The sequence below is a fragment of the Daldinia caldariorum genome (genome assembly GCF_022478825.1).
Source record: "Daldinia caldariorum strain CBS 122874 unplaced genomic scaffold F4812scaffold_16, whole genome shotgun sequence".
In the NCBI taxonomy this organism is placed as follows: Eukaryota; Fungi; Ascomycota; class Sordariomycetes; order Xylariales; family Hypoxylaceae; genus Daldinia; species Daldinia caldariorum.
In genome coordinates, this window is record NW_025953052.1 from 329844 (window position 1) to 351497 (window position 21654).

The following is a 21654-nucleotide window of genomic DNA, read 5'->3' on the forward strand; positions in this document are numbered from 1 at the left end:
TTAAACCACATCGTTGTTTGCGCAGTGTACGCAGTATTCATTGGATACTAACCTCGGTACCTACCTAAAGGTATCTAACTTGTTAAAGTATCAAAGACAACATGGATGTATTATTCTGTGGAATTTACAAAATCTTCCCGTTCTCATCCATCTTCCCAATGACACCCTCGAAAAGCTTCGGCAATATTTCAGAAGCGTCTCCTTGGAAGAAGAAATCTTCATCCTCTAGACCCTCCCCCGATTCAGGGTCAGGATTCACCACTACAATAATGGCCCCCTGATTTATAGCCTGTTGCGTATAGTCTGCCGCGGGAAAGACCACGGCTGCTGTGCCGATCACAAGCACGATATCGATAGGTCCAGCATAGATCCAGTTATCAACATCCTTCAGCATCTTCTTATCGAGAGGCTCACCGAACCAAACAACGCCAGGCCGCAGCAGACCAGTCTGGCACTTCGGGCAATGCGGGAGATCCTCGACGTTGACTGATGGCGCGGGAATGGAAGGATCGAGTAAGGGAATGGTCTGGTTGGGCGGGTAGTCTTCAGCGGCGGGAGCGAGAGCCGGGCACACGGGGTCGCTTAGGTTGTCCCGGTCGATATAATCGCAATTCTTGTTAAAGCATTTGTTATCGAGGATGCTCCCATGGAGAAGTCGAAGCTTAGATTCGGGATGTCCAGCACGTGGCGACAGACCTGAGACGATAAGAGTACATTGTCAGAGGTTTTCGGTGGTGTGGGGTTTCACGTCAACTAGGAACGGGGCATTACCATCGACGTTCTGTGTCAAGCACAGAAAGTCATCCTTCCTCTTTGCCAGTTCGGCAAGGGCATAATGACCACGATTGGGATTCGCCTTCAGCGCCATATGCTTGCGCCATGCGTAGAAGAGCCAAACAAGTGCGGGATCGCTCTTGAAGGCCGTCGGAGTTGCGAGGGATGTAGGCTCATGATTGCGCCAGAGGCCACCGGCACCACGAAATGTTGGAAGTCCCGAGGCTGCGGATAGGCCGGCACCGCAGAGAGCCAAGACCCTGTTACTGGTCCTTAGGAGCTCCTTGAACTCTTGGATAGATTTTCGCGGAGGCATACTTCGGCGCGTCCTTTGGGTGATGAAGTTAGAGGCTAGAACTAATTATTGTGAGGAGATGAGAGACTATGTGATCTGATTTAGAAAGTTGGTCGAGTAAATAGTCGAGAGCCTTAGTGCGGTACATGCCGTGCAGGCACTGAAAGATCCACTGGGCATTTACATTTTATCTGCCTGCCGCCTGATGGTGCAGTGAAGTTGTTACTCACGAAATTGGACCTCATTTTTGGAGGTTGATATGGTATTGTATTTATTGTACCTCGGTACAAGTTCCCGCATTGGATAGTGGGGTAGAAAGTTTTAGGTAGAAGGTACGAAGTAGGTGCTGGCCCTAGGTAAGAGCTAGGTAAGAGCTATCTTTCATGATGACATTTTCTGTTTTCTATTTTCTGTTTTCTTTTTCTTCGTCCTCCCCCCCCCCCCCCCTCTCTATCTCTTTAAACACAGTATAATTATGTTATAATTAGACACATTAAATATTTCTAAATTGCCTTTTACCCAAATGCTTTGTACCTCTTCCCGACAGCAGTACCATTACCAACCCCAGAATCCGTATAAATCGTTAAGACGTCCGTCGAGTTGTCGTAGTCCACTCCGCATCTCTCAGAAAATCCTTGGAACATGTCAATTCGTTCTTGAAGATACTGTTCAAATCCTACCCTCGAACAAATTGTACCCGGCCCATCGGCACAGTTTGGCAATGGTTGAGGCGCACTATTGACAAGTATTCGATAGTAATCGCCATTGTCGTAGCCGTAGCTACCTGAACAATTTAGCCTCTCGATGGCGGCGTTGCTCAGAAATGGCAATACGTGCGAACTCTTCCACGCGCGTCGGTGGTTGATACGATCTAATGGCATTGTATCATTAATAGCAGCCTCGCTTCCGCCGAACTCCGAGTTGTTAAATAAACCCATGGCGACAAACACCATAGGAGGTAGTTCACGATGAGTAAAGCTAACGTAGATGTCTTGCCCCCCTGCCGACTCTTCTAAAAGTAGGCTTGCCGACGCATTAAGCCAAGGCAATCCTATGACGCCAGAAATCCGATTACCATATCCCACATTGTAATGGTACATGATATCGGCCGTATATTCCCATCCAAGCCAATCATCTGGCGAAAAGAGGTCGAGATCGCAGAATGGGGAGCTGCCACGAATAACGGATTCATACCCGCACAGTTCCATCATGCCATATACGTCGTTCGCCGTAAAATTAAACCCGGGAGCCATCGCGTTTAATCTCTGTATAATAGGCTTGGTGAACTTTTCTAGGTAGACTGCTGATTGATCGCTCCCAAACGAGGGCGAATAAGCCGGACAGCTCTTATACGGCGTGAGGCTATCCGCACCAGCTTCCTTAGACTCGTAAATGCTCACGACGTTGATCCCATCCTCGTTCAGCTCGAGGCTCCTCGCGAACGACTCGGCCGATTCTGCGGTTCGCTCTGCCGAGGATGTCCATACGCGCGACGGCACCCTAAGATAAGGATACCTAAAAGATAGTGTCACACCGAGTTGTGCCGCTTCTAACTTGCCTACACGCGTCAATAGCTCCCGTTCCGCGTCTGTCAGCGGAGCTGTCCACCTAGCAAGGAAGTTAAGCGCTGGAACGTTGCTCCAGTCGATTGCGGTGTTATTTTCCAGTTTCGATACAAATGGTTCAATGTACGCTTCGTAATCGTAGTCATTGGCGTAGATTGCAGCGTGGCGAGACAGATAGGCTGCCCGGGACACCGAACAACCCTGTGGAGGTGACGGCGACGCGGGCGGATCTTGAGGCTCGAAGTATGGGGTTACACCACCAAGATGCTCAAGAGGGTTAAATTTATATGTGGAATAAAGAGAGGCGGCAGAGCATGGTTGAGGTATCGGAAGAATGAGTGTAGTGAACCGGAGTAGTTCTCCAACGAATGACGATGCCATTATGTTATCGTAGAATGTGCGGTGTTAGATGGGAGCCAGCTAAAGCCTCCCAAGAGAGGAGGTGTGCCCTTCATTTTTATCCCTTCCTCGATGGATTTACATGGACAAATGCGACATGACGTGAGTGACGAAGGGGAGTATCCGGGACCAGGACCAGTGGTATAGGTAAATATTATGTTGTCGTCATTGGACAAGGATTAGAAACGCCTAGACAGGGATCGGCCAACTATTAACAGACGGATTCAAAGGACGAAGAAGTTTATTTCTCCACATGTCTAAAATCGTCTTTGTTCCTGATTCTTGACTTGCCATAACTGTCATACCTTAGGTACACTGTACGCTACGTACCGCGTAATAAAACTCCGTCGAAGGTGAATATATCCGGATATAAGGTATCATGTATTATAAATCAAAAAAGAAACAGGATGAGGAATTAGACCAGATGGAATAACTTTCTTTGTGATATCCTCTGTTCGCTTTCATAATGCTGCTGCTCATTATTACTCACATCTATGAAGAAGCTAATGTTATTCATCGTGATACACATTAGCCTAGGTATCTATTCATCCCATCCCTCCCCTTCCCAAATACCGCTAACTACCGTGATACTGATAGTCCCTGAATCCATCCGAATATGAAGCCCGGAATTCTATTAATGTCCTCGGCGCATCGCTGAATCTCCTGCTGTCTCGGAGGTTCGAAGACGTTGCCTACCACGATCATTGTCCGCTTCATGATATTGTCGAATCCGACCAGTATCCACGTACATACTGCGGTGGCCGGGTCTCGTAATCATTATCCCGTCTTCTGTTTCAGTTATAGGCGGTCGTTGGCGTCTTTGGTCCGCGTAAGCACGGCCAGCGCTCTGTGTTCTTCTCCAATCTTGTCTGTGGTTTGGTTCATCTTCGCCCATGGCATGTTTGACCTTTTTTTTGGCCTCTTGTGCCCAAGATTCCTTTTCGCCGTAAAGTATACCTTTAGGCCAAAGCTTGGAAGCTGCTAGAGAGGCTGCCCCAATAGCACCGAGGAAGACTAGAGATGATTTTAATACATCTTCTTTGTTGTCGGAATGTTCTTGTAACCGAGTGCGTTGACTTCCCTGCATTGTGCTTGTGGAAGTACTATCTCGGGAACAGGATGAGGAAGACGTATAACGAGGCATGACGAATCACGATAGTAGTTTCTATATAACCGTCGAAGAAACTCTTTAAGGATAGAAAGTGGAATAGCTCGACAATTGCTTAGAACAGGATGGTAGCAGGCTTGAAGGATATGTAGCGAATATAACCTACCTAGGACTACCTACAACATAAGCAAATATCAAGCAGCTGGGGACGTTCCACATTATGATGTAGGAGGCAAGCTAGTAAGCATTATAATACGCGGATAACGCCCTGGAGTCACAACAGGACACACAATATGTGTATCGTACGATCTTTAAGACAGTATTTGGTGTAGGACCATCCAGTCATCCGAGGGAACAAAAAAAAAGAAGAAAAAAGAGAGGGAGAGAGAGAGAAAGAGAGAGAGAACGATCGCACTCGTCGAAACCGAGTATATACATCTTTGATGTAGGTATATTGTATATACAGAGCGCTGTATGTTGTAATGCGCTATGCTGTGAGTGTGTATTCAAGTGCTGATTAGGTACGGTGGCCGGGTGGAAACCGCTGTAGAATAAAGCAGTACCTTAGGTACCTAGGTACCTAGGATTGATCCAAAAAAAAAAAAAATCTATAAAATTCCAATTCAATTCTTCAGCTATTCTAATTTGTCCCCTCATCAAAAACTATACGGTGGTGAAAAGAGAGGAAGTAGTTCAAACATGACGTTGAGAACCTTGGAAGTTTCCAAGGTTCAAAAGGCTGGGACCCACAGCTACTTGGTACGATACATACATCCAAGGCGACGCGCGATAACCAAGTGCCCCGCAAGGTAATCAGTACCTATTGTGTATCTAATTGTACAAGGTATTGTAGGTACAATACAAGATAACGCAACGCGACTTTACACGCGACCCAATTAACCCGGGTAGGTAGCGTGGAGGTTAAAGTTTAACGATCTTACCTTAGGTTAGGTGTACCTAACCTACCTCTACTTTAGGTATATTTTGTATTTCATACCTTTTACATTACATTGTATATACTTATCGTACTCCAATATCGAGTACAATTTCCCAAACTCGTATATTAATGGTCACCACAATGCTTTCCTTCTGCCGAATTGCCCGATAATGGATTCTTCTTCCCCGGCACCAGACAGGCCATTCGATTCCTCTAAGCCTTTTACCGGGCTCGTTCTTTGCTGCACCAGCATCGAGGCAGATCTACGTGTAAGCAATTCTTAAATCATGTACAACGATTAGATGTTCTGTATTCCCGGTTGAGTCCATCTGACTAATTTGTGCCCTTTCAGTCAGAAATTGCCAAGCGAACTGTTGAGCTAGGAGGAATTCATAAGTACGACCTTACGCCAAACGTAACTCATCTGATCGTAGGCGATTACGATACAGCAAAATACCGCCATGTCGCGAGAGAGCGACCCGATATCAAGCCCATGGCCGCCGGCTGGGTCGATGCTGTACGGGATTTATGGACGGAAGACAAGGACTTCGACTTTACTGCACTGGAGGAGGAGTGGAAGTTGAAAACTTTCGAAACAGGCGGGGGTATACCCAAGAGCGCGATCCCAGAGCAAAGAGAGAGAACAAGACTTATATGCTGCTTAACTGGTTTCGAGGACAGTAAGTTGTCTACCTCGTGAACTCGCTATTTGTGATGCTGACAGGGGAAGATGATACGCGCATTCTCATAGAAAAGACGGTTAGGAAGAATGGTGGCGACTATATAGGAGATCTTTCTCGGCGCGTTACGCACCTTATCGTCTGTAAACCTGAAGGGAAGAAGTACGTCGCTGCTCGGAAGTGGGGGATAAGAACCGTCTCTATCGAGTGGCTAAACGACAGCGTCGAGCGAGGCATGATACTTAACGAGGAGTGCTACGACCCGACACTACCAGCGCATGAACGGGGGAAAGGGGCCTGGATCAGGCGGGAGCTTGAGCGTGGTGCCTCCTTGGGTAAGAGGATGCATGACGACGCGACGGCTCCCCCAGCAGACGAGGGTAGGAGGAAGCTGAGGAAGACTGCGAGTATGAAACTCATAAGCCAAAGAGATAATCTTTGGGGTGACATCCTCGTTGGTCAATCATCGACAGACCTATCTAAGTCAGTTACAGCCATCCCGAATGAGCGTCCTGCCAGCGTGCCACCTATTCTTGCAGCGGACCTGGCAGCTTCTACGGCTGAAGACCGACTACTTGTCAATGTTATCCAACCTCTCGACGGTGGTGTATTCTCTTCGTGTCGCTTCTACATTCACGGTTTCTCTATGAATAAGCAGCAAATTGTACGCCACCATATCTTATCTCATGATGGGCAGGTTTCTGAATCCATCGAGGACGCTGCCTCGTCTCACCATAGCGAACCACCAGATCGGCGTTATGTTATGGTGCCCCAGAACTCGCAACCAGAAACTCACCCGCAAGTCCCAGAAGGGATGCACATCGTTACCGAATTCTATATCGAACGATGTGTCCATAACAAGATGCTTTTCAACCCGCGCGAACAAGTGCTAGGACAGCCGTTCCCGAGATTTCCTATTCGAGGTTTCGGTGATTTGACGATATGTACTTCTGGGTTTAGAAACGAGCAGCTAAATCAAGTGGAAAAAGCCATCACCCAACTTGGCGCCAAATACTCAGAGCGACTAAACGCTCAGTGTTCGATATTAGTTTGCCCTTCTCTTGATGGCGTGAGAAAACAGAAGCTCGATTTTGCCGTGTTTTCCCGAATTCCCGTGGTCGATGCCGACTGGCTTTGGCAATGTATTACTACGGGTTGTCTGGTACCATGGGAGAAATTCCTGTTTCCAGCACTTGCTCAGAAGGCGCCTATGAAACGCGATACATCCGCAGGTGTAGCAAAGGGCAACATACCTGGCTCAAAATCAAACATTAGGTCTAGGAGCGAATCTGAGTCAAATAATCCGACATCAGCTATAAGACATAACATCGACGGCGATATCCCAACGCCACGGGAGGCAATAGATGAGGAGCAGCAAACTGATGAGCCCGAGTTCGAGACAGCGCCTACCAATCAAACAAAGCATGTAGATTCTGAATCTAAACACGTCACGGCACCGCTCTCGGAGACAACCTCAAATGGGCTTAACAAGTCACCATCACCACAAAAGACGCCACCGCAGCCCCGTAAATTAAAACGCTTCCCAACTGGAGGCGAAGTAGGCGACTCTGAGAGCGGAGACGACTCGGATCCTTCCGCTACTCGCTCACGAGATGCAGCAAAAGTTGAGGAGGAAGAAAGGAAGCGGCAGGCTGAACGAGAAAAAGCAGCAGAGCGCGAGGAAATGTCCAAGCGATTAAATTCCCTTATGGCTCGGGATGGAGCGGCCCAAGACTGCGACGGTATAAAACCGCAACCAGCATCGCGACAACAGCGGCGGAGGCGGGAAATACTTGGTCGTGCGGCAAGCAACGTGTCGACAGCGTCAAGCGCGAGTGCGGAGTCGTTAACAAATACGAGTAATTCTAAATCTAATTTCAGAAGAACCGAGTCTTCAGCATCCCGCCTAGATTCGATGCAAGGCACATCTACTACTTTCAGCTTTCTAGACAAGATGATTATGCAGCAGAGCGGGAACAGCGACCAGGGGACAGAGGATGGCGATAGCCAGCCTCGTGGCACCCAGCTAGAGTATGACAACCCCGAAGCTCGACAGCATCGAGCAGCCGTCGTGGGTCGGATGATGGCAGATAGCAAGCAGAGCGATGTTAGTAGCAAGGGGCAGAGCCAGGGACAAGATGTTCAAATTCCCATAAACTTGGATGACAACACGCCAAAGGCTTCAGGGAGAAGGACTACTAGGCGCCGGTGATTTCGTTCATACGCGGGATTGCATAGAGACGGCAAGGAAGAAATCGAATCGAAGATATCCACAGTTATAAAGTCCTCAACAAGGTGTTACTATTATCACATGAAGGTTGGATATAGACTTCATCATGGCATATCGGTGATGGCTAGTTTGCGTTCTAGACCAAGAGCGCATTTTATACAGAATACCATGATGTGTTCCATCTGAAAGTAGCAAATGCAAATGTGAATATGAATATGAATGTGAATCCAGGTAATACCAGCAATACCAGTCGAGAGCAAGATTGGGAATTTGAACCTGGTTTTATACCATTTTTTATCCTAAAATGCAATTGTACAATTCAACTGGGTATCCGTAATCTCCCTTACGATAATAAAATAAGCCTTACCCTTGCTTTCTTAATCCTTCCAACTCCAAACATTATTTGTAGATTTTTACCATCGTATCAATCCTTCCTTAAAGATAGAACGACGGATAAGATATAGGAAACTCGGCATTTTGTGAAATGAATGGAGGGCATGGCATGTAACACTTATTTCATTCAGGTGAAAAGGGCTAAGAAGAAACTAAGCGGCTGGCTCGACCATCAATCCTCTCTACATGTATTCAATCTTCCGTCTCTGTCTTCTCTTTTTTTTTTTCCTTCTTTCTCTCCACTTCCCCGCGTCTTACATTTCTCCTTCTGCCACATACTCCTCGCATCCTTTCTGCTTGTTTCTCTTACAGATCAACTTCAATCTCATTATAATTCTAATAGCCCCCAGCGAACTCTTCATAGTGCCGCTTCACTCAACATGCTTAGCATAGCAGCTGCGGCGCCTCCGAGACCGACGGCACGGATCGTCTCGTCTCGAGCCTTCTTCTTGGAGGTACGGTCTTCCCGGGACCGGTTGTTACTGCTCACATAATGGTCGTCATGGTATTCGCGTTCGCGGTCTTTTCTCGGACCGCTCGACGAATGATACCGGTGGCCGCGACTACTGCGATGCCGGTGCCGGTGGGGGTATTCGGTTCGGCCCTCCTCGCGGTCCCGGTGTGAGTAGTATTCTTTCTCCCGGGTTCGATCTCCCCTGTCTCGGTCGCGATCGCGGTCCGTGTGGCGGTCTCTCTCTCGTTCTCCGTCTGTGTACTTGTCTGAGCGGTATCTCTTCTCACGATCACGATCACGGTCATGGTCTTGTTCCTTATCTCTATTCCTCTCCCTGTCTCTATCTTTACTCCTCTCTTGATCTCTATCTTTACTCCTCTCTTGATCTCTATCCCGCTCTCTGTCCCGTTCTCGCTCCCGCTCCCGCTCGCTGCGCCGATATGAAGGTAAGCTTCGAGGCAGAGAGTTTGAACTTTCCTCTATGATTTGTGGAGTGGGGTCGATTCGAACGTGAGGGTCATCATTCTTATTTTTGAGAATAGGCTTTGGCTTCACCGTGGCGGCGGGACTAGTGCCGGTACCGGTGTCTTTGCCCTTGTCTTTCCCAGGTGTAGATGCTGGCGGTGACACGATGAACGGATAAGTCTTGGTGCCCTTTTCATTGCCGTCGCGACTGTTCCTACGTTCCGCTGCTTTGCTGTCTGCTCCCGCCGTAGAATTGGATTTGTCATCATACTTAAGCGAGGTCGAAGGCATGGTGGAACTGCGCCGATGGGATTGTGAACGAGAGTGGTGATAGTCATCTAGGTATGAGCCAGAGCGTGGGTATGATTGAGAGTAAGACGAGGAATCGTATGATTCTCGGTCTCTTTCGTCAGAGTCTGTTTCATCCGATGTTCTCGAATCGTCGCTCGAATCGTAGAGCGCGCTGACGGTGCTTGCTGTACTTCCTCTTCGTCGCCGACTACGACTATTGACTATGTAAGTCACACCGTCATCATCACTGTCGTCGTTGCTATCAGTGTCATGGCTATTCCTATTTCCTTCTTTCCGGTGCTGCCGCTGCCGCTGCCGTTGCCGCTCTTCTTCTTCAATCACGTCCCAGTTTCGATATTTATCCGGGTGATACCTATCCTCGACTTTTCTCGCTTTCGCACCATCACCAGTGATGACAGGGGTATTACTAGTTCGCCGACCCCTTGCAGCACGTACCTCGGTAGTCCGACGAGCAAAGTAGGCTACTTCATCCCGGCTCAGCTCCCCTAGTACTGCCACAAAATCCGGTCGTGCTTCATAGCGTACACCTGCGCCAGCCAGTACTTCGGGCGAGACCAAGCGTCGTGGGATCCGAGTCCACTTGGCATCTAATGGGATTTCGTGACCTTTGCTGTCAGGCGCTAGCCGTGCAGTCCGCTGCTGTGGAGCGACGAGTGTTTGTTGTTGTTGTTGTGGCTGCTGCCGATTTACCTCGGCCACGGATACGGAGTGCGGACGCCGGATTGGGAGTGAGCTGTCAGCGGCCGACGGGAGAGGATGGGCACGGTGAAGGTGGGTCCCGAACTGGTCGGCTGTGGTTGGTGGTGCGGAAGATGGTAAAGCAGGCTGAGAGACCGAAGGTGGAAGGTAGTGAGATGTGGGAGGACTAGACATCTGATAGCTCGGGCCGGCCGGATTCGGTGGCGGCTGCAGGTGCATATTTTCCGTCGCAAGAGCCATACCGGACTGCTTATCGTAAGCCATAATCTCTCGCGTGGACATAAGCGCCGTTGACCCATCGGTGTTATCACCACCGCCTGAGGGGCGACGGTCATAAGACAGATTTGCAGGATAATCCGGCATGATGGGCTGCGTCGACGTTTGTCGTCCGATGTTGCTATTTTTGATGTTGATGTTGATATCGTCGTCTTCGTCTTCTTCTAAACGTTTCATCCTCATGGACGGAAATAGCTTCTCCTCATCGACGTTGGGCTCCAATTCCTCCGGGCTGAAATCAGCCGGGGTATAGGTTGGGTACGGAGTGATCTGTAGCCCGCCATCAGCTCGAGGGCGGTAATACTCTAACAGTCCCCGCACCGAAGGCGTACTGCCGCCGTTGGCGCTGAGCTGGTTGTCTAACTGGCGGATGTAGGCTCGTATGACGTCCTGATGCATGACGCCTGTTAATCTCGCTATACTGGATTGGAGGATCCGAAAAATAAAGGGGGCTAGCTAACCTGATTTTTACGCAATACCTCCTTTGAGAAACCAGCCTGTTCTAGCTCATCTCTAAACCGCCCCCAAAGCTCCTCTTCGTTACCCTCGCTCAAATTTGAATTCGTCCGTTGGCATATGCGCGATGCGATGATATCTACCTCATCCTTAATAGAGTCCAGATCGGTGCTATTAGTATCGACCATGCGACGGGATTTGGATGAGTTGTGAAGCTGAACTGTATCAAGGAACATGTCAATATTGAGCTTCTGATTTGTGAGTTTGGTGTGAATCAGGTCGATCATGTCGCGCTCGCGGCTCTCTAAATGCGACCAGCCCTTGTCTCCATCTATCTGTGTTCCTCTATTATTGACAGTGTCACCGCTGCCACTGTCGTCGCCTCTTCCATATTTCTTATCGAATATGGTATCGAGCTGCTTAAGCGCAAATTCCGAATCCTCGAGGATGGGCGTTAGCTGCCGCGCGTATACGGCACTGCTGTCGATGTTCAGTAACGACTCCGGGTCGTCGGCTTCGAACTTCAGGTGTTTCAGGGCTGTATGTAGGCTGCGCACCGAATTTGCTATTCCGTCAAGCTCGGGGCTTATTCGCGCTCGCTTGTAAAGTTTTCGGGCCAGTATGTCGACTTGCTCGATGTTGGCGGGCGAGATCCGCATAGTGGTGGTGCTAGCGGACGGCGGTGCATTGCCTATATTGCCGGCTGTCATCGCGAGTAATGGGTATAACGTATATATAAGTGGGAACAGAGTCCACTTGGCCTAAAGGTTGTTCTGTATGAAGGTACTTTTGTGCCGCTTTCTCGTAAGTAAAATTGTGTATATCCTATGGCTTCATACCCGTCCAAGGGCATTCAATGGGACGAGGTAAGAAGATGGATGTTAAGACACGCTCGGGGAATTATTAGTGAAAGACTAGCGAGAAACGTCACAAGTAGAATCGGGATCGTAAGTGGAATTCGCTGGCGATGGTTCGGCTGGCTAGACTCGAGCTAGTATTATACATCAGAAAACAAGGGTCTCGGGGCCAATCCAAGGTCGGCTTAGTTGTAGGTTAGACTACTTGTCAGAACTCAACCTGTCAAAAGCTGACTGGTGTATTTCGAGTTTGCGAGGTCTAGTTCTTCGAAAGTATGTTTGCTGGTGTAACTCTGGGTAAGTTGAGATATCTAGAACCTCTCACACGGGGAGTACAGCATAGAGGCAAGTTTTGCCCGAGCTGTTGTTAGGGCGTATAACGAGGTAATAGCTTATTAATACATTCGTATGATATAATACTTTGAACCTTTGGGGAGAGGGGGTGAATAATAATAGTTTCCCTTAGCTGGGTTGTGTGTTGGAATCGCCTAACTACGGTACATTGCAAAACGACAATCGCATTTTGCAATTCGACTTAAATGCCTCTATTATAGGAGTGTTTACCGGTTACGTTCGATAAACATGAGACTATCTAAATAGAGTAAAACAGCACCCTGCTTCTTACGATATCAACCCCTAGGGTCAGGTACGCTAGGTATTGTACCTGTGTTATTCTAGGTAGTGTAAAGTAGTATTATATTACCCGACGAAGATGTGAAAGATGGCCAAGGTGGTCTGGTTGGGCAGTGACGTATGAGCTGATGAGAATTAACAGACACATGTCATCATAACTCGCAGGTTCCAGGGTCCAACGGCGGCAGGGCTGTCCAATGATGGCTTATTGGTTCGTCGTTATCCCTGTTACTGTGTGGGAGGAATCCCCGGTAACGCGTCCACCCCCTTGCCTCCACATGGGATAACTACCTAAGTACGGTTTAGGTATGTAAAAGACGCTAGGTATCTAAGGTAAACTTTTTTCTTCTCTTCGTCCTATTCTCGAGGAATCCCGAGACATCGTATGAATGGAAACATAATATAATGTAACTATTTTTAGGGAGGCGAGTAATAGTGTATTAGTTACGATGGCTAGATGCTTAGCAAGTAAGCAATAATAGGTATGTATACTCGAGAACTACTCAACTTGCCCTTGGCCTGCGTACCGCTGTGTACCGGTGATTCGCTGCGCCACCTCGCTTGGAAGATTCATCCCTACTACCGTCTACACTATGTACGGGGAGCATGACTGCATGGAATTTTTCTATTCAGCCACTTCTCCATAGATGGTTAATACGTGGGAAATACTGTACGGGGGTCGGTCGCTAGCTTCTGACAAGGAGAAATACGACATACACGATGCAGAAATACGGTGACACGAAAAATGCTACTCGTGAACTGGGTCGCCCGGAAGAATATAAAATTTCTACTTCATTGAGTGCGACGAGACTAAGTCTTTCAGCTGCACTCTTAACGGGCAACGAGCGTCAACCACTAGACATTTAGACTTTTTACATCTGTCGTAAGAAAGTCGGTGACTTAACGCTTAACGCTCCACAGCCTAGGTAGGTAGCCATTCGTATGCAATCGTGAACAGTGAGGTAAACGAGAGGGGGGCAAAAGCAAGTCTCTAGTACGATCTGATGTATGCGGGCTTCCGATTGACTACGTGTATTCGGTTCCTTGGATTTCTACACCTACGGGCTAGAAGCATGATAGCCATATAGGTCTTTAATATGATGTGTCTACATCGCCAGCACGGCTAGATACGTTAGGGTGTGTTGTACGACCTCTTTGGAGTCTACTTTGAACCCTGGCCGAGAACGTTGTACTGGAACGCGGTATAGGCAAACAAACCTAGTCGGTCAGCTTTCTAGAACCTTAACACCCTTGAAATCCTACCGCGAGCCCAAGATTCGATACCGGTTCCACGACAACCAACGGCTGGAGGGTGACCTATCCGAGTACAATATCGTATCATGGAAGTGCGCTTGGTTATGCGGGGCAAGGTTAGGATGCGGCTTATAATTATGTTATAAGCACATACGGGTTTACTGATGAATCGAGTCGTGCCATCGTTACATTCATAGCGTACCTAGGTTGTAAACAATAGGCGAAGAGTATACTAAAGGTAGAAGAGGCAACATTAGGTAGCGATAGTACCGGAAATGATAGTGTTTGGGAACGAGATAGAAGCCGAGCTTGTAAATAAGAATCATTTTTCACGCCTGCTAGAGTACTAACGTGATCCGACTATACATAATGGCCCATATGTACTTAACTTACATATGAGCCTCAGCTAAATCTGATAAACCTCATATGGCAATCCTTTCTAGCGAATAGTGTCCGACCTGTTGACTCCTAAGATGACCAGTCTCTCTCTGAGACCTCTCCACGATCTCACCTCCTGACACAATTTTTTGACTTGGAATTCGATCCTTCGTTTTCAGGCCCAGAGGCAACGCCTGAGTAGTATGGTCTTTAACGTGCAAAAGAATCGGCTTCATCTTGTCTACCACGTCATCGGCCCGAGGCACCTTCGATGCTTCGCAATACTTCACCGCCTCGCCAACAATACTACGGAGGTAGACGACTTCCTCTAGTCCTTCCAAGGCCGCACTAACCTCGAGCTTGAGGGAAGCAATGAAATCCCCGGTCTCGTCGTTCGCTAGTACGGCGTCGTTCAGAAGCCAGCCGCCAGGACCTATCGCGTCTACACAGCGTCCAAGAAGATCTGCGAGTAGCTTAACGATGCCGTCAGGTGGTGCATCAAGGGTGGAATCCTTTTCAAAATCCGTTGTGTCTAGGTAGCGAGATGTCCAAGCCCCCCTAACCAGCTCGACTCGAAGGAGGTAGATGAGAGATAAGATCTCTTCCGGCTTAAAGGTTACTCGCAAAGATTTAATCATTGAAATGCCGGGACAATTACCAAGCTTAGCAAAGGCTGCGCTTAACCCATTGCCGCGAGTGCCCGCATCTTCATTGAGATAGGTCACTGTCTTCTGAATCTCAACCTCAAGATCGTCTAGTTCCATACCAATATTTTGATAGTCGGACTCGTCCTCGCCTTTTCCATTCATTTCTTCCTCGTCGGATGAGCAGTTAGTAAGTAATTTTGGTGGTGGTTTCTTCGGATCTTGGACCAGCTCGAGACTCCTCATGATTGTTCGTACAGCAAGGAGCAGTTCTACCGCCCCAAGATTAGTGGCCGAGATATAAGCGACGAGCAGTTCCAGAGAAGGGTCGACATCAGCTAGTCGGAGCACAATCTGCTCGGCTAGAAATGAATCCGCTTTCTCATCATCTCTAAGTTGCCTGTGGAGCGCAGATCTTACATTCGACAAGGTCAGATGGCCAGCGTCTACAAGATAATTGATGATGTCGCTCTGCGGCAACTGACAAATAAGTCGAGGGATCGTTGGGTCGTCCGGAAAGGCATCGTTCCACTGAAAAGCCCGGCTGATAGCATATAGAATCCATCTCCTATCTGCGGGAGGATACCCTGCCCTCGTCTTCGGCCACACCCAAGAGATTGTATTAGTCTTGGGCGAGACTGGCTCCTCCTCCTTTATCCCATTCGGGGTTTGGATTTCACTCTGGATTTGAATGCCAAATTTCTGAGCTAGTAGCTTCTCGAGGCCACAGATATCATTTGAGTTAAGAAGGGCGTCAGCTTTCGCCTCGTCTGCCTTCCACAACTCCCAGTATTCACCCCTGATAGAGCCCGGTAAATAATTGGAGAATACAGACGTCTCTTTCTCTTCGTAGGTGTCATGAATCAGCGGCCGCTTAGTGAGCTGCACGCCGCGTCCGATTGAATCTATCAAAAGACCCTCAGCGCGACGTTTCCTAGTTCGCATGATTGGGGCTTCTAGTTGGATGGCGACCAAATTAGCATCGACAATGGCAACCGCGAGTTCTAAGCGGGAGAAGTAAGCAGCGAGAAAGCAAGCTTCTAGGCCTGTACCAGCGTCGAGATCAACAGGGACAGAATTTTGGAGAGACCGATAAACCGGGTTATAAATGCTGAGATGGGTAGGCGTGGTGCAAAGCAGCGAGGTTTTGCTAAGGCGTAGAAAAGAGGTAGTTCCATCGAGTTCCATTGTGGACGTGATTCTGGGAAGGCTAGTTGTCAAGTCATACATGTTGAACGTAGAACCGCGCAACTCGAGTAGACTTCCTGACCGAAGATCTAGGCGGTAGGAGGCTGTACTAGTTTCTTCTTTTGCGAAGGATGGAATCGGTATAGTGTGGAGCTGGACAATACCCTGGCGCTGGCTACCGTTCGAGGCTTGGGACTGTGGTAACACGGCCACGATATGGAGATGACGACTTTGCTGTCTGCTTGAGCCGTAGCTTGAGACGAGGATCAGGACCTCGGCATCTGCACCTACGCTTTGCCTGACATCAGGGAAGAGGCTCAATGCACCATCATCGCCCTTGAAAATTCCGTGAATAAGGTCTGACAACGGCGCAGGAGAGCAAAAGTCAATTTGGAAATCCGCTTTCGAAGCTTCCGGGAGATCTTGATATAATGATGCGGGTGATGAATCCCATCTTTTCTGCAATGTCTCAGCGTCAAGATAAGTAAGCTTCCCGTCTCGTCGCACAACAAGGAGCCCATCATTTAGCGTTTGATAGCTAGCCGTCCCTTGTGCAATCGGTGGGATGATGGGAGCAACATATATAACCGGTTGGCCTGGACCAAGAGATGTTGATCTAGTCGTGGAGTGGATATTGCCAGACACGTCCACATGATCCTTGAACTGGATAATCTTATGTTCGTGTGTTTCCTTAGTGGCTGCGAACGTATATCTCGAAGTCTCCTGCGTTCCCTCCACTTTGCGCCGAACAGAAGCTACAGGACACGAGAAGAGGGACTGAGGAGGGACCGGGTATGACGTGACAAGCCTGGCAGAAGAAACCTATAGAGAGTGAATATTTCGAGCGCATAGTACCAGTACGAAGTTCTTACATTATAAATATTAATAGCTTCGCCGTCAATCCCAACCGCAAGCTCGTGGCGCTTCCTTTTCCTTGAGCCGGGTGCGCATCCATAAACCTCACTAACAACGTAGCGACCTGTTGTTGGATCAAAGGGCCGAGGCAACGTAGCCAGCACATATGGTTTCTGAATTTGGAAGTGAGAAGCCATATTTACTTTAGAATGACGCGACTGGAATTAGTAGGTAATGAAGCTGCCACCAATCGTAGCAATCGAATTGTGTTGGTTCTGGACGAGTCCTCCTCGTGAACTTGCTGATATAGGTAGGGAAAAACGACCCAAAGAAAAAAAAAAGTTGGAGAGTCGGACTTGGCTATCGAAAGCACCGACCCGAAGATTAAGCGGCACTTGAATTAGTAGGTACATGTCATACCGTACCTCTTACCTAATATGGATTAGGTATGTATGTACCTATGGCATATGTAAGGTACGTATATTGTGGGGTAGGATTAGCGGGCCAAGAATTCAATTGAGCAGTTCAATGAGTGCAGTCGCGTCAGACGCGACGGCTAGACGCGATCACTTAAATGTTAAGATGCTCAATAATGAAGTAGTCACTACCCGCACCAGTCAACCAAGCACATAACCTACTACCTAACCTTCAAACATACCTAAAGTACATGCCTAATGTATTCCCAAGATTCCCTTATTTTATACTTTTTCCACCACTTTTCTTAGTTCAGGCTTCTCAACTTTCCAGTACATGCAATCTATCACTACGACCCGAGCTCATAATTTAATCCTTCTAGGGAAGCATCTAAATTATACATACATGTTGAAGAATGATCAGATACGGTGCTGTTTATTGAGTTCTATCCTGCGTCTTTAGGTGCGCTAGGGCTCTATCAATAGCACTCTGTTAAAAATACGTTGCTACTATCATTCTCACAGTCATCATGGTCGAAAATGGCGACGTCGTCAACCCTAAAAATAAGAAACTGCATCCCTTCTTCACAGCCCCAAAGAAGTCTTCCAAAGATAATGCGGTCGAAAATATAGCTCCAGTTACACCGGACCCGTCCTGTAGTCCCAACTCCGTTGATAATACTGATTCAACTCCTCTATCGGGTAAAGACAAGCGCAAGCGGAAGCATGGACAAACTGACGATATCCAGGAGACTTCACTATCAGGTATGGATAACCCAATAACAATATACGTTGTTAGACCAGTGCAATGCTTATGAATAGCAGCAATAGATTCTACGTCCAAGCCACCAAAGGTACTGAAACTGAATCTCGCAACTGGAACTATTGGCTCTCCTCCAAAGCACCAATCTACTACTGGAAATAAGAAGAACACGAAACGCGGTCGAAAACAGAAGTCCTTCCTAGCTTCGATATGTTATGGCCAGCGCGAGAATGCCTCCCGAGTGCGAATAGGTCAGAGGATCAACGAGATTCTCTCAAGTCCTCCAAAGACAAAACACGACATTGCTAGAAACGCTCTTCCTAGTACACCTCCCTCGAGCCGAGACGCAAATGAGAAGCCCGCCCACAGCTTATGCGCACATGATGATAGCGTCCAAGCGGACGATATTTCAAAGAATGCATCAGGAGGGAAGATATCTCAGCCTGTCGTATCCAAGACCGATATAACACCTAACAAGCCCACCCATCCATTCTTTCAAGGAAAATCGAAACCTAGCACTACTATAGAAGAAGAAAAGTCTAAGCCCTCGGCAACATCATCGGTCAAGAGACAGGTACTTTTTAGCTCGACTCCCAGCTCATGGAAGCATGCTCGACCAATACCTCCGAAGTTCAACTTTCCAGCTCCCGGCACGAGTTCTGGCAACAATGTCAAGGTGCCCGGTGCACAGCACCCAGCCTGGCCATCAAAAGAGACGGCACACGTACGGGGTGATACAACTCAGCCTTGCAGTCCACACAAAGATACGCTATCTGAACGTCTTCCGGCGAGACGCAAGGCGAAAGGGCAGCAAGTTCAAATCACTGGTTGTGAATCTATTTTGAGCCAGGCCGTGTCGGACTTGAATTTGGATCAGCTGATGGAAGAATTAAAGGTCTGCGATAATGATAGCTTTCACCCCCCTCCTGCGATCTTGCGGATTCCCGAGAGGCGTTTCGAAAGTGGAAAGAGTCTTCAGGCACGTATTTTTGGTGAATTGAAAACCCTCTATCGATGTGGCGACAGGCCGAAAGCGCACCCCGCGATCGCACACGCATACAATTCCATCGAGAAAGGGCTGTCCGCTTTTGATAGGTCGACTTGTGAGACAAGTACTTGGGCGCAGAAGTATGCACCGTCGTCAGCTGAGCGAGTGCTCCAGAACGGCCGGGAAGCTGAGTTGCTACGCGATTGGCTTGAAAACTTAAAAGTGCAGGCCGTGGACACCGGTATCATTGATTCTGGAACAAAGTCTAAGGCCATTGCCCCAATGAAAAGTAAGGGCAAGAGAAAGAAGAAACCGGATGATTTCGTCGTGTTTAGCGACGAGGAAACAGATGAACTTAGTGAGATATCGGACGTTGGAGACTGGCCAACAAGCAGTAGCCATGGTGAAGGGAAGAAGACAATGATGCGTTCTCTTTCTCATCGAAAGACTGGAGACGGCTGTCGCTACGTTAATGCCGTAGTACTCAGTGGTCCCCACGGTTGCGGCAAGACCGCTACTGTTTATGCTATCGCCAAGGAACTTGACTTCGAGGTATTCGAGATAAATGCAGGGGCTAGAAGAAACGGCAAAGACGTCCTGGAGAAGGTCGGTGACATGACACAGAACCACCTTGTCCAGCATCGTCATAAAGATGACACACAACGAGAGGGGGCGGTTCTCGAAGACGAGGTGGACAGGAACCTGAAATCTGGTAAACAAGGCATGGTGACATCTTTCTTCAAGCCGAACCGAGTCCCGGCACACAAGACAAACAAGTCAGCAGGCTCATTGAGCATGAAGGAGGCAAAGAAATCTGCTAAGACACAGAAGCAGTCTCTAATTCTCCTAGAAGAAGTTGATATTCTCTATGAAGAGGATAAACAATTTTGGACCACTGTTATCTCCATGATCTTGCAATCAAAACGTCCTTTTGTTATGACCTGCAATGACGAGACATTAGTTCCCTTACAAAGTCTAAACTTGCATGGCATCTTCCGCTTCTCTACTCCTCCGAAGGACCTAGCTGTCGACTTACTACTTCTCATTGCCGCTAACGAAGGTCATGTCCTTCGGCGGCACGCAGTAGAAACTCTCTTCGATTCACGTGGTCACGATCTCCGCGCTTCAATCACTGAGCTCAATTATTGGTGTCAAATCGGAGTGGGAGACGTGCAAGGAGGGTTCAATTGGTTTTATCCTAGATGGCCCAAGGGCAGTGATGTCGACGAAAGAGGAAATACCATCCGGGTCATCAGTCAGGACACTTACCAAGCCGGTATGGGTTGGCTGAGCAGGGACGCTGTCGTTGATAGTTCATTGCTTCGTTCGACACAGGAGGAGTTACATCAGCAAGCTCTCAACAACTGGTGTTTCGATATGTATGAATCATGTTCATATGACGATTTTGCTACTTGGGCAGTAACGGCAGAGAAGAGACAGTCCTCGACCGAAGAGCGGCTTGAGCGTCTAAAGTTGATTGAATCTTTTACCGGCTTCACAAGTGATTCAGATATAACGTCGTCAAATTCCTCGACTGTCCCTGACCAGGTCTCTATGGATGCATCGGTTCCACATCTTTCCGCGAAGACGAGAGAAGACTTTATTGTTGGTCGACAGTTACTTGAGGTATCTCCCTTAGTCCGGTACAACACGACGCAGCTTGACGTGTCCACAGCCTTGAAGAACCTTAACAAAAGTCATTTAGCAAGTGGACACATCTGCAATTCGTTAGGCGAGGCCCAAGTCACCGCCAAACTAGAAAGTCATCTCAGCGACTCGTTGTGCGCGAAGCCGGCCATTGTGCGCCTGGATTATAGTCACGCATTTGACCCTATCGCTGCTTCAGAGAAGACATTGGCTGCGGGATATCTTGACCCCTCGGTATTCGATGGGACGATGAAGACAATCAGTCTTGATATCGCACCATATGTACGTAGCATCGTGGCATACGACCAGCGGCTTCAACAAGAAAGGATTTCTCGCAGCAGTCTCCTCAGCGAAGGTGGGCAGCCAGGAAGGAAGCGCATGCGCACAACGAGAAGCGCGTACTCGGCCATTGAAGGCGGCACTCGAGCTAGTATAAGACGAGAAAGATACTTCACGGCGGATATCAACCCACATTTAGTGATGCGAACAGGCGGTAGTGGGTGGGATGCAATAGCGCATTTAGCTACTCGCACGCAAGATACTGCGGACTGTAACATGAAGAGTTCTGGAGAACTCAACAACGATGGCAATCCCGACTGACCACGGATTTGGACTACAGCCTGGCTTCATTTATAAATAAATGTATAGAGTACGTAACCATACGTGTTTAGCATCACGCAATGCATTAGAAAGGCGTTTGATCACTGGATGACGTTGTTTTCTAAAGGAGGCTGGCTTGCTGCAAACCAAGGTTGCAGCGATCATGATTCGCATAGATCTAAAAACACATATAGAGATGACAAGCTCTCGCAACAGATTTTATTTTCCCAGTGGTTGAAAAAAAAAAAAAAAAAAAAAAAAAAAAAAAAAAAAAAACAAAATAAAAAAAAAAAAAAAAAACCGGGGAAAAAAAAAAAAAATTATGGGGTTTTTTAAAATTAAAATACCAAATTAAAAACACGGAGAGTAAAATCGGAAAATTAAAAATTGC

At 48.0% G+C, this 21654-nt stretch overlaps 6 protein-coding genes across 6 annotated transcripts; 2 read left to right on the forward strand and 4 right to left on the reverse strand.

Annotated features, from left to right (window-relative positions):
- Window positions 1–124: 124 nt before the first annotated feature.
- On the reverse strand, window positions 125–3015 carry F4812DRAFT_452536 (histidine phosphatase superfamily; the record flags this gene model as incomplete). The annotated part of the gene is made up of 3 exons (XM_047936364.1): window positions 125–696; window positions 772–1131; window positions 1623–3015. 3 exons carry the CDS (start codon window positions 3013–3015, stop codon window positions 125–127), a joined length of 2325 nt encoding a protein of 774 aa, XP_047787446.1.
- Window positions 3016–3341: 326 nt separating this feature from the next.
- On the reverse strand, window positions 3342–4806 carry F4812DRAFT_133514 (uncharacterized protein). The gene has a single exon (XM_047929562.1). It carries the CDS (start codon window positions 4175–4177, stop codon window positions 3668–3670), a length of 510 nt encoding a protein of 169 aa, XP_047787447.1. The 5' UTR covers window positions 4178–4806; the 3' UTR covers window positions 3342–3667.
- On the forward strand, window positions 4714–8084 carry F4812DRAFT_133481 (uncharacterized protein). The gene is made up of 3 exons (XM_047929561.1): window positions 4714–5347; window positions 5431–5758; window positions 5809–8084. Exons 1-3 carry the CDS (start codon window positions 5249–5251, stop codon window positions 7968–7970), a joined length of 2589 nt encoding a protein of 862 aa, XP_047787448.1. The 5' UTR covers window positions 4714–5248; the 3' UTR covers window positions 7971–8084.
- Window positions 8085–8739: 655 nt separating this feature from the next.
- F4812DRAFT_461977 (uncharacterized protein) lies at window positions 8740–11753 on the reverse strand (the record flags this gene model as incomplete). Its single annotated transcript, XM_047937955.1, has 2 exons — window positions 8740–10977; window positions 11049–11753. 2 exons carry the CDS (start codon window positions 11751–11753, stop codon window positions 8740–8742), a joined length of 2943 nt encoding a protein of 980 aa, XP_047787449.1.
- A 2342-nt stretch (window positions 11754–14095) lies between these two features.
- F4812DRAFT_439713 (uncharacterized protein) lies at window positions 14096–17200 on the reverse strand. Its single transcript, XM_047935090.1, has 2 exons — window positions 16870–17200; window positions 14096–16819 (listed from the first exon to the last, which is right to left on the reverse strand). Exons 1-2 carry the CDS (start codon window positions 17047–17049, stop codon window positions 14210–14212), a joined length of 2790 nt encoding a protein of 929 aa, XP_047787450.1. The 5' UTR covers window positions 17050–17200; the 3' UTR covers window positions 14096–14209.
- A 221-nt stretch (window positions 17201–17421) lies between these two features.
- Window positions 17422–21586, forward strand: F4812DRAFT_439714 (P-loop containing nucleoside triphosphate hydrolase protein). Its single transcript, XM_047935091.1, has 3 exons — window positions 17422–18030; window positions 18091–21533; window positions 21570–21586. The coding sequence occupies exons 1-2, from the start codon at window positions 17796–17798 to the stop codon at window positions 21261–21263; spliced, it is 3408 nt and encodes a 1135-aa protein (XP_047787451.1). The 5' UTR covers window positions 17422–17795; the 3' UTR covers window positions 21264–21533; window positions 21570–21586.
- Window positions 21587–21654: the final 68 nt, after the last annotated feature.

Coding starts and splice junctions, on each gene's coding strand:
- F4812DRAFT_133514 (XM_047929562.1), bottom strand. CDS start 4,177: ATGCCTCGTTATACGTCTTCCTCATCCTGTTCCCGAGATAGTACTTCC.
- F4812DRAFT_133481 (XM_047929561.1), top strand. CDS start 5,249: ATGGATTCTTCTTCCCCGGCACCAGACAGGCCATTCGATTCCTCTAAG. Junction 5,348..5,430: donor GCATCGAGGCAGATCTACGT/GTAAGCAATTCT, acceptor GTGCCCTTTCAG/TCAGAAATTGCCAAGCGAAC. Junction 5,759..5,808: donor CTTAACTGGTTTCGAGGACA/GTAAGTTGTCTA, acceptor TGACAGGGGAAG/ATGATACGCGCATTCTCATA.
- F4812DRAFT_439713 (XM_047935090.1), bottom strand. CDS start 17,049: ATGGCTTCTCACTTCCAAATTCAGAAACCATATGTGCTGGCTACGTTG. Junction 16,820..16,869: donor AAGCTATTAATATTTATAAT/GTAAGAACTTCG, acceptor CACTCTCTATAG/GTTTCTTCTGCCAGGCTTGT.
- F4812DRAFT_439714 (XM_047935091.1), top strand. CDS start 17,796: ATGGTCGAAAATGGCGACGTCGTCAACCCTAAAAATAAGAAACTGCAT. Junction 18,031..18,090: donor CCAGGAGACTTCACTATCAG/GTATGGATAACC, acceptor TATGAATAGCAG/CAATAGATTCTACGTCCAAG.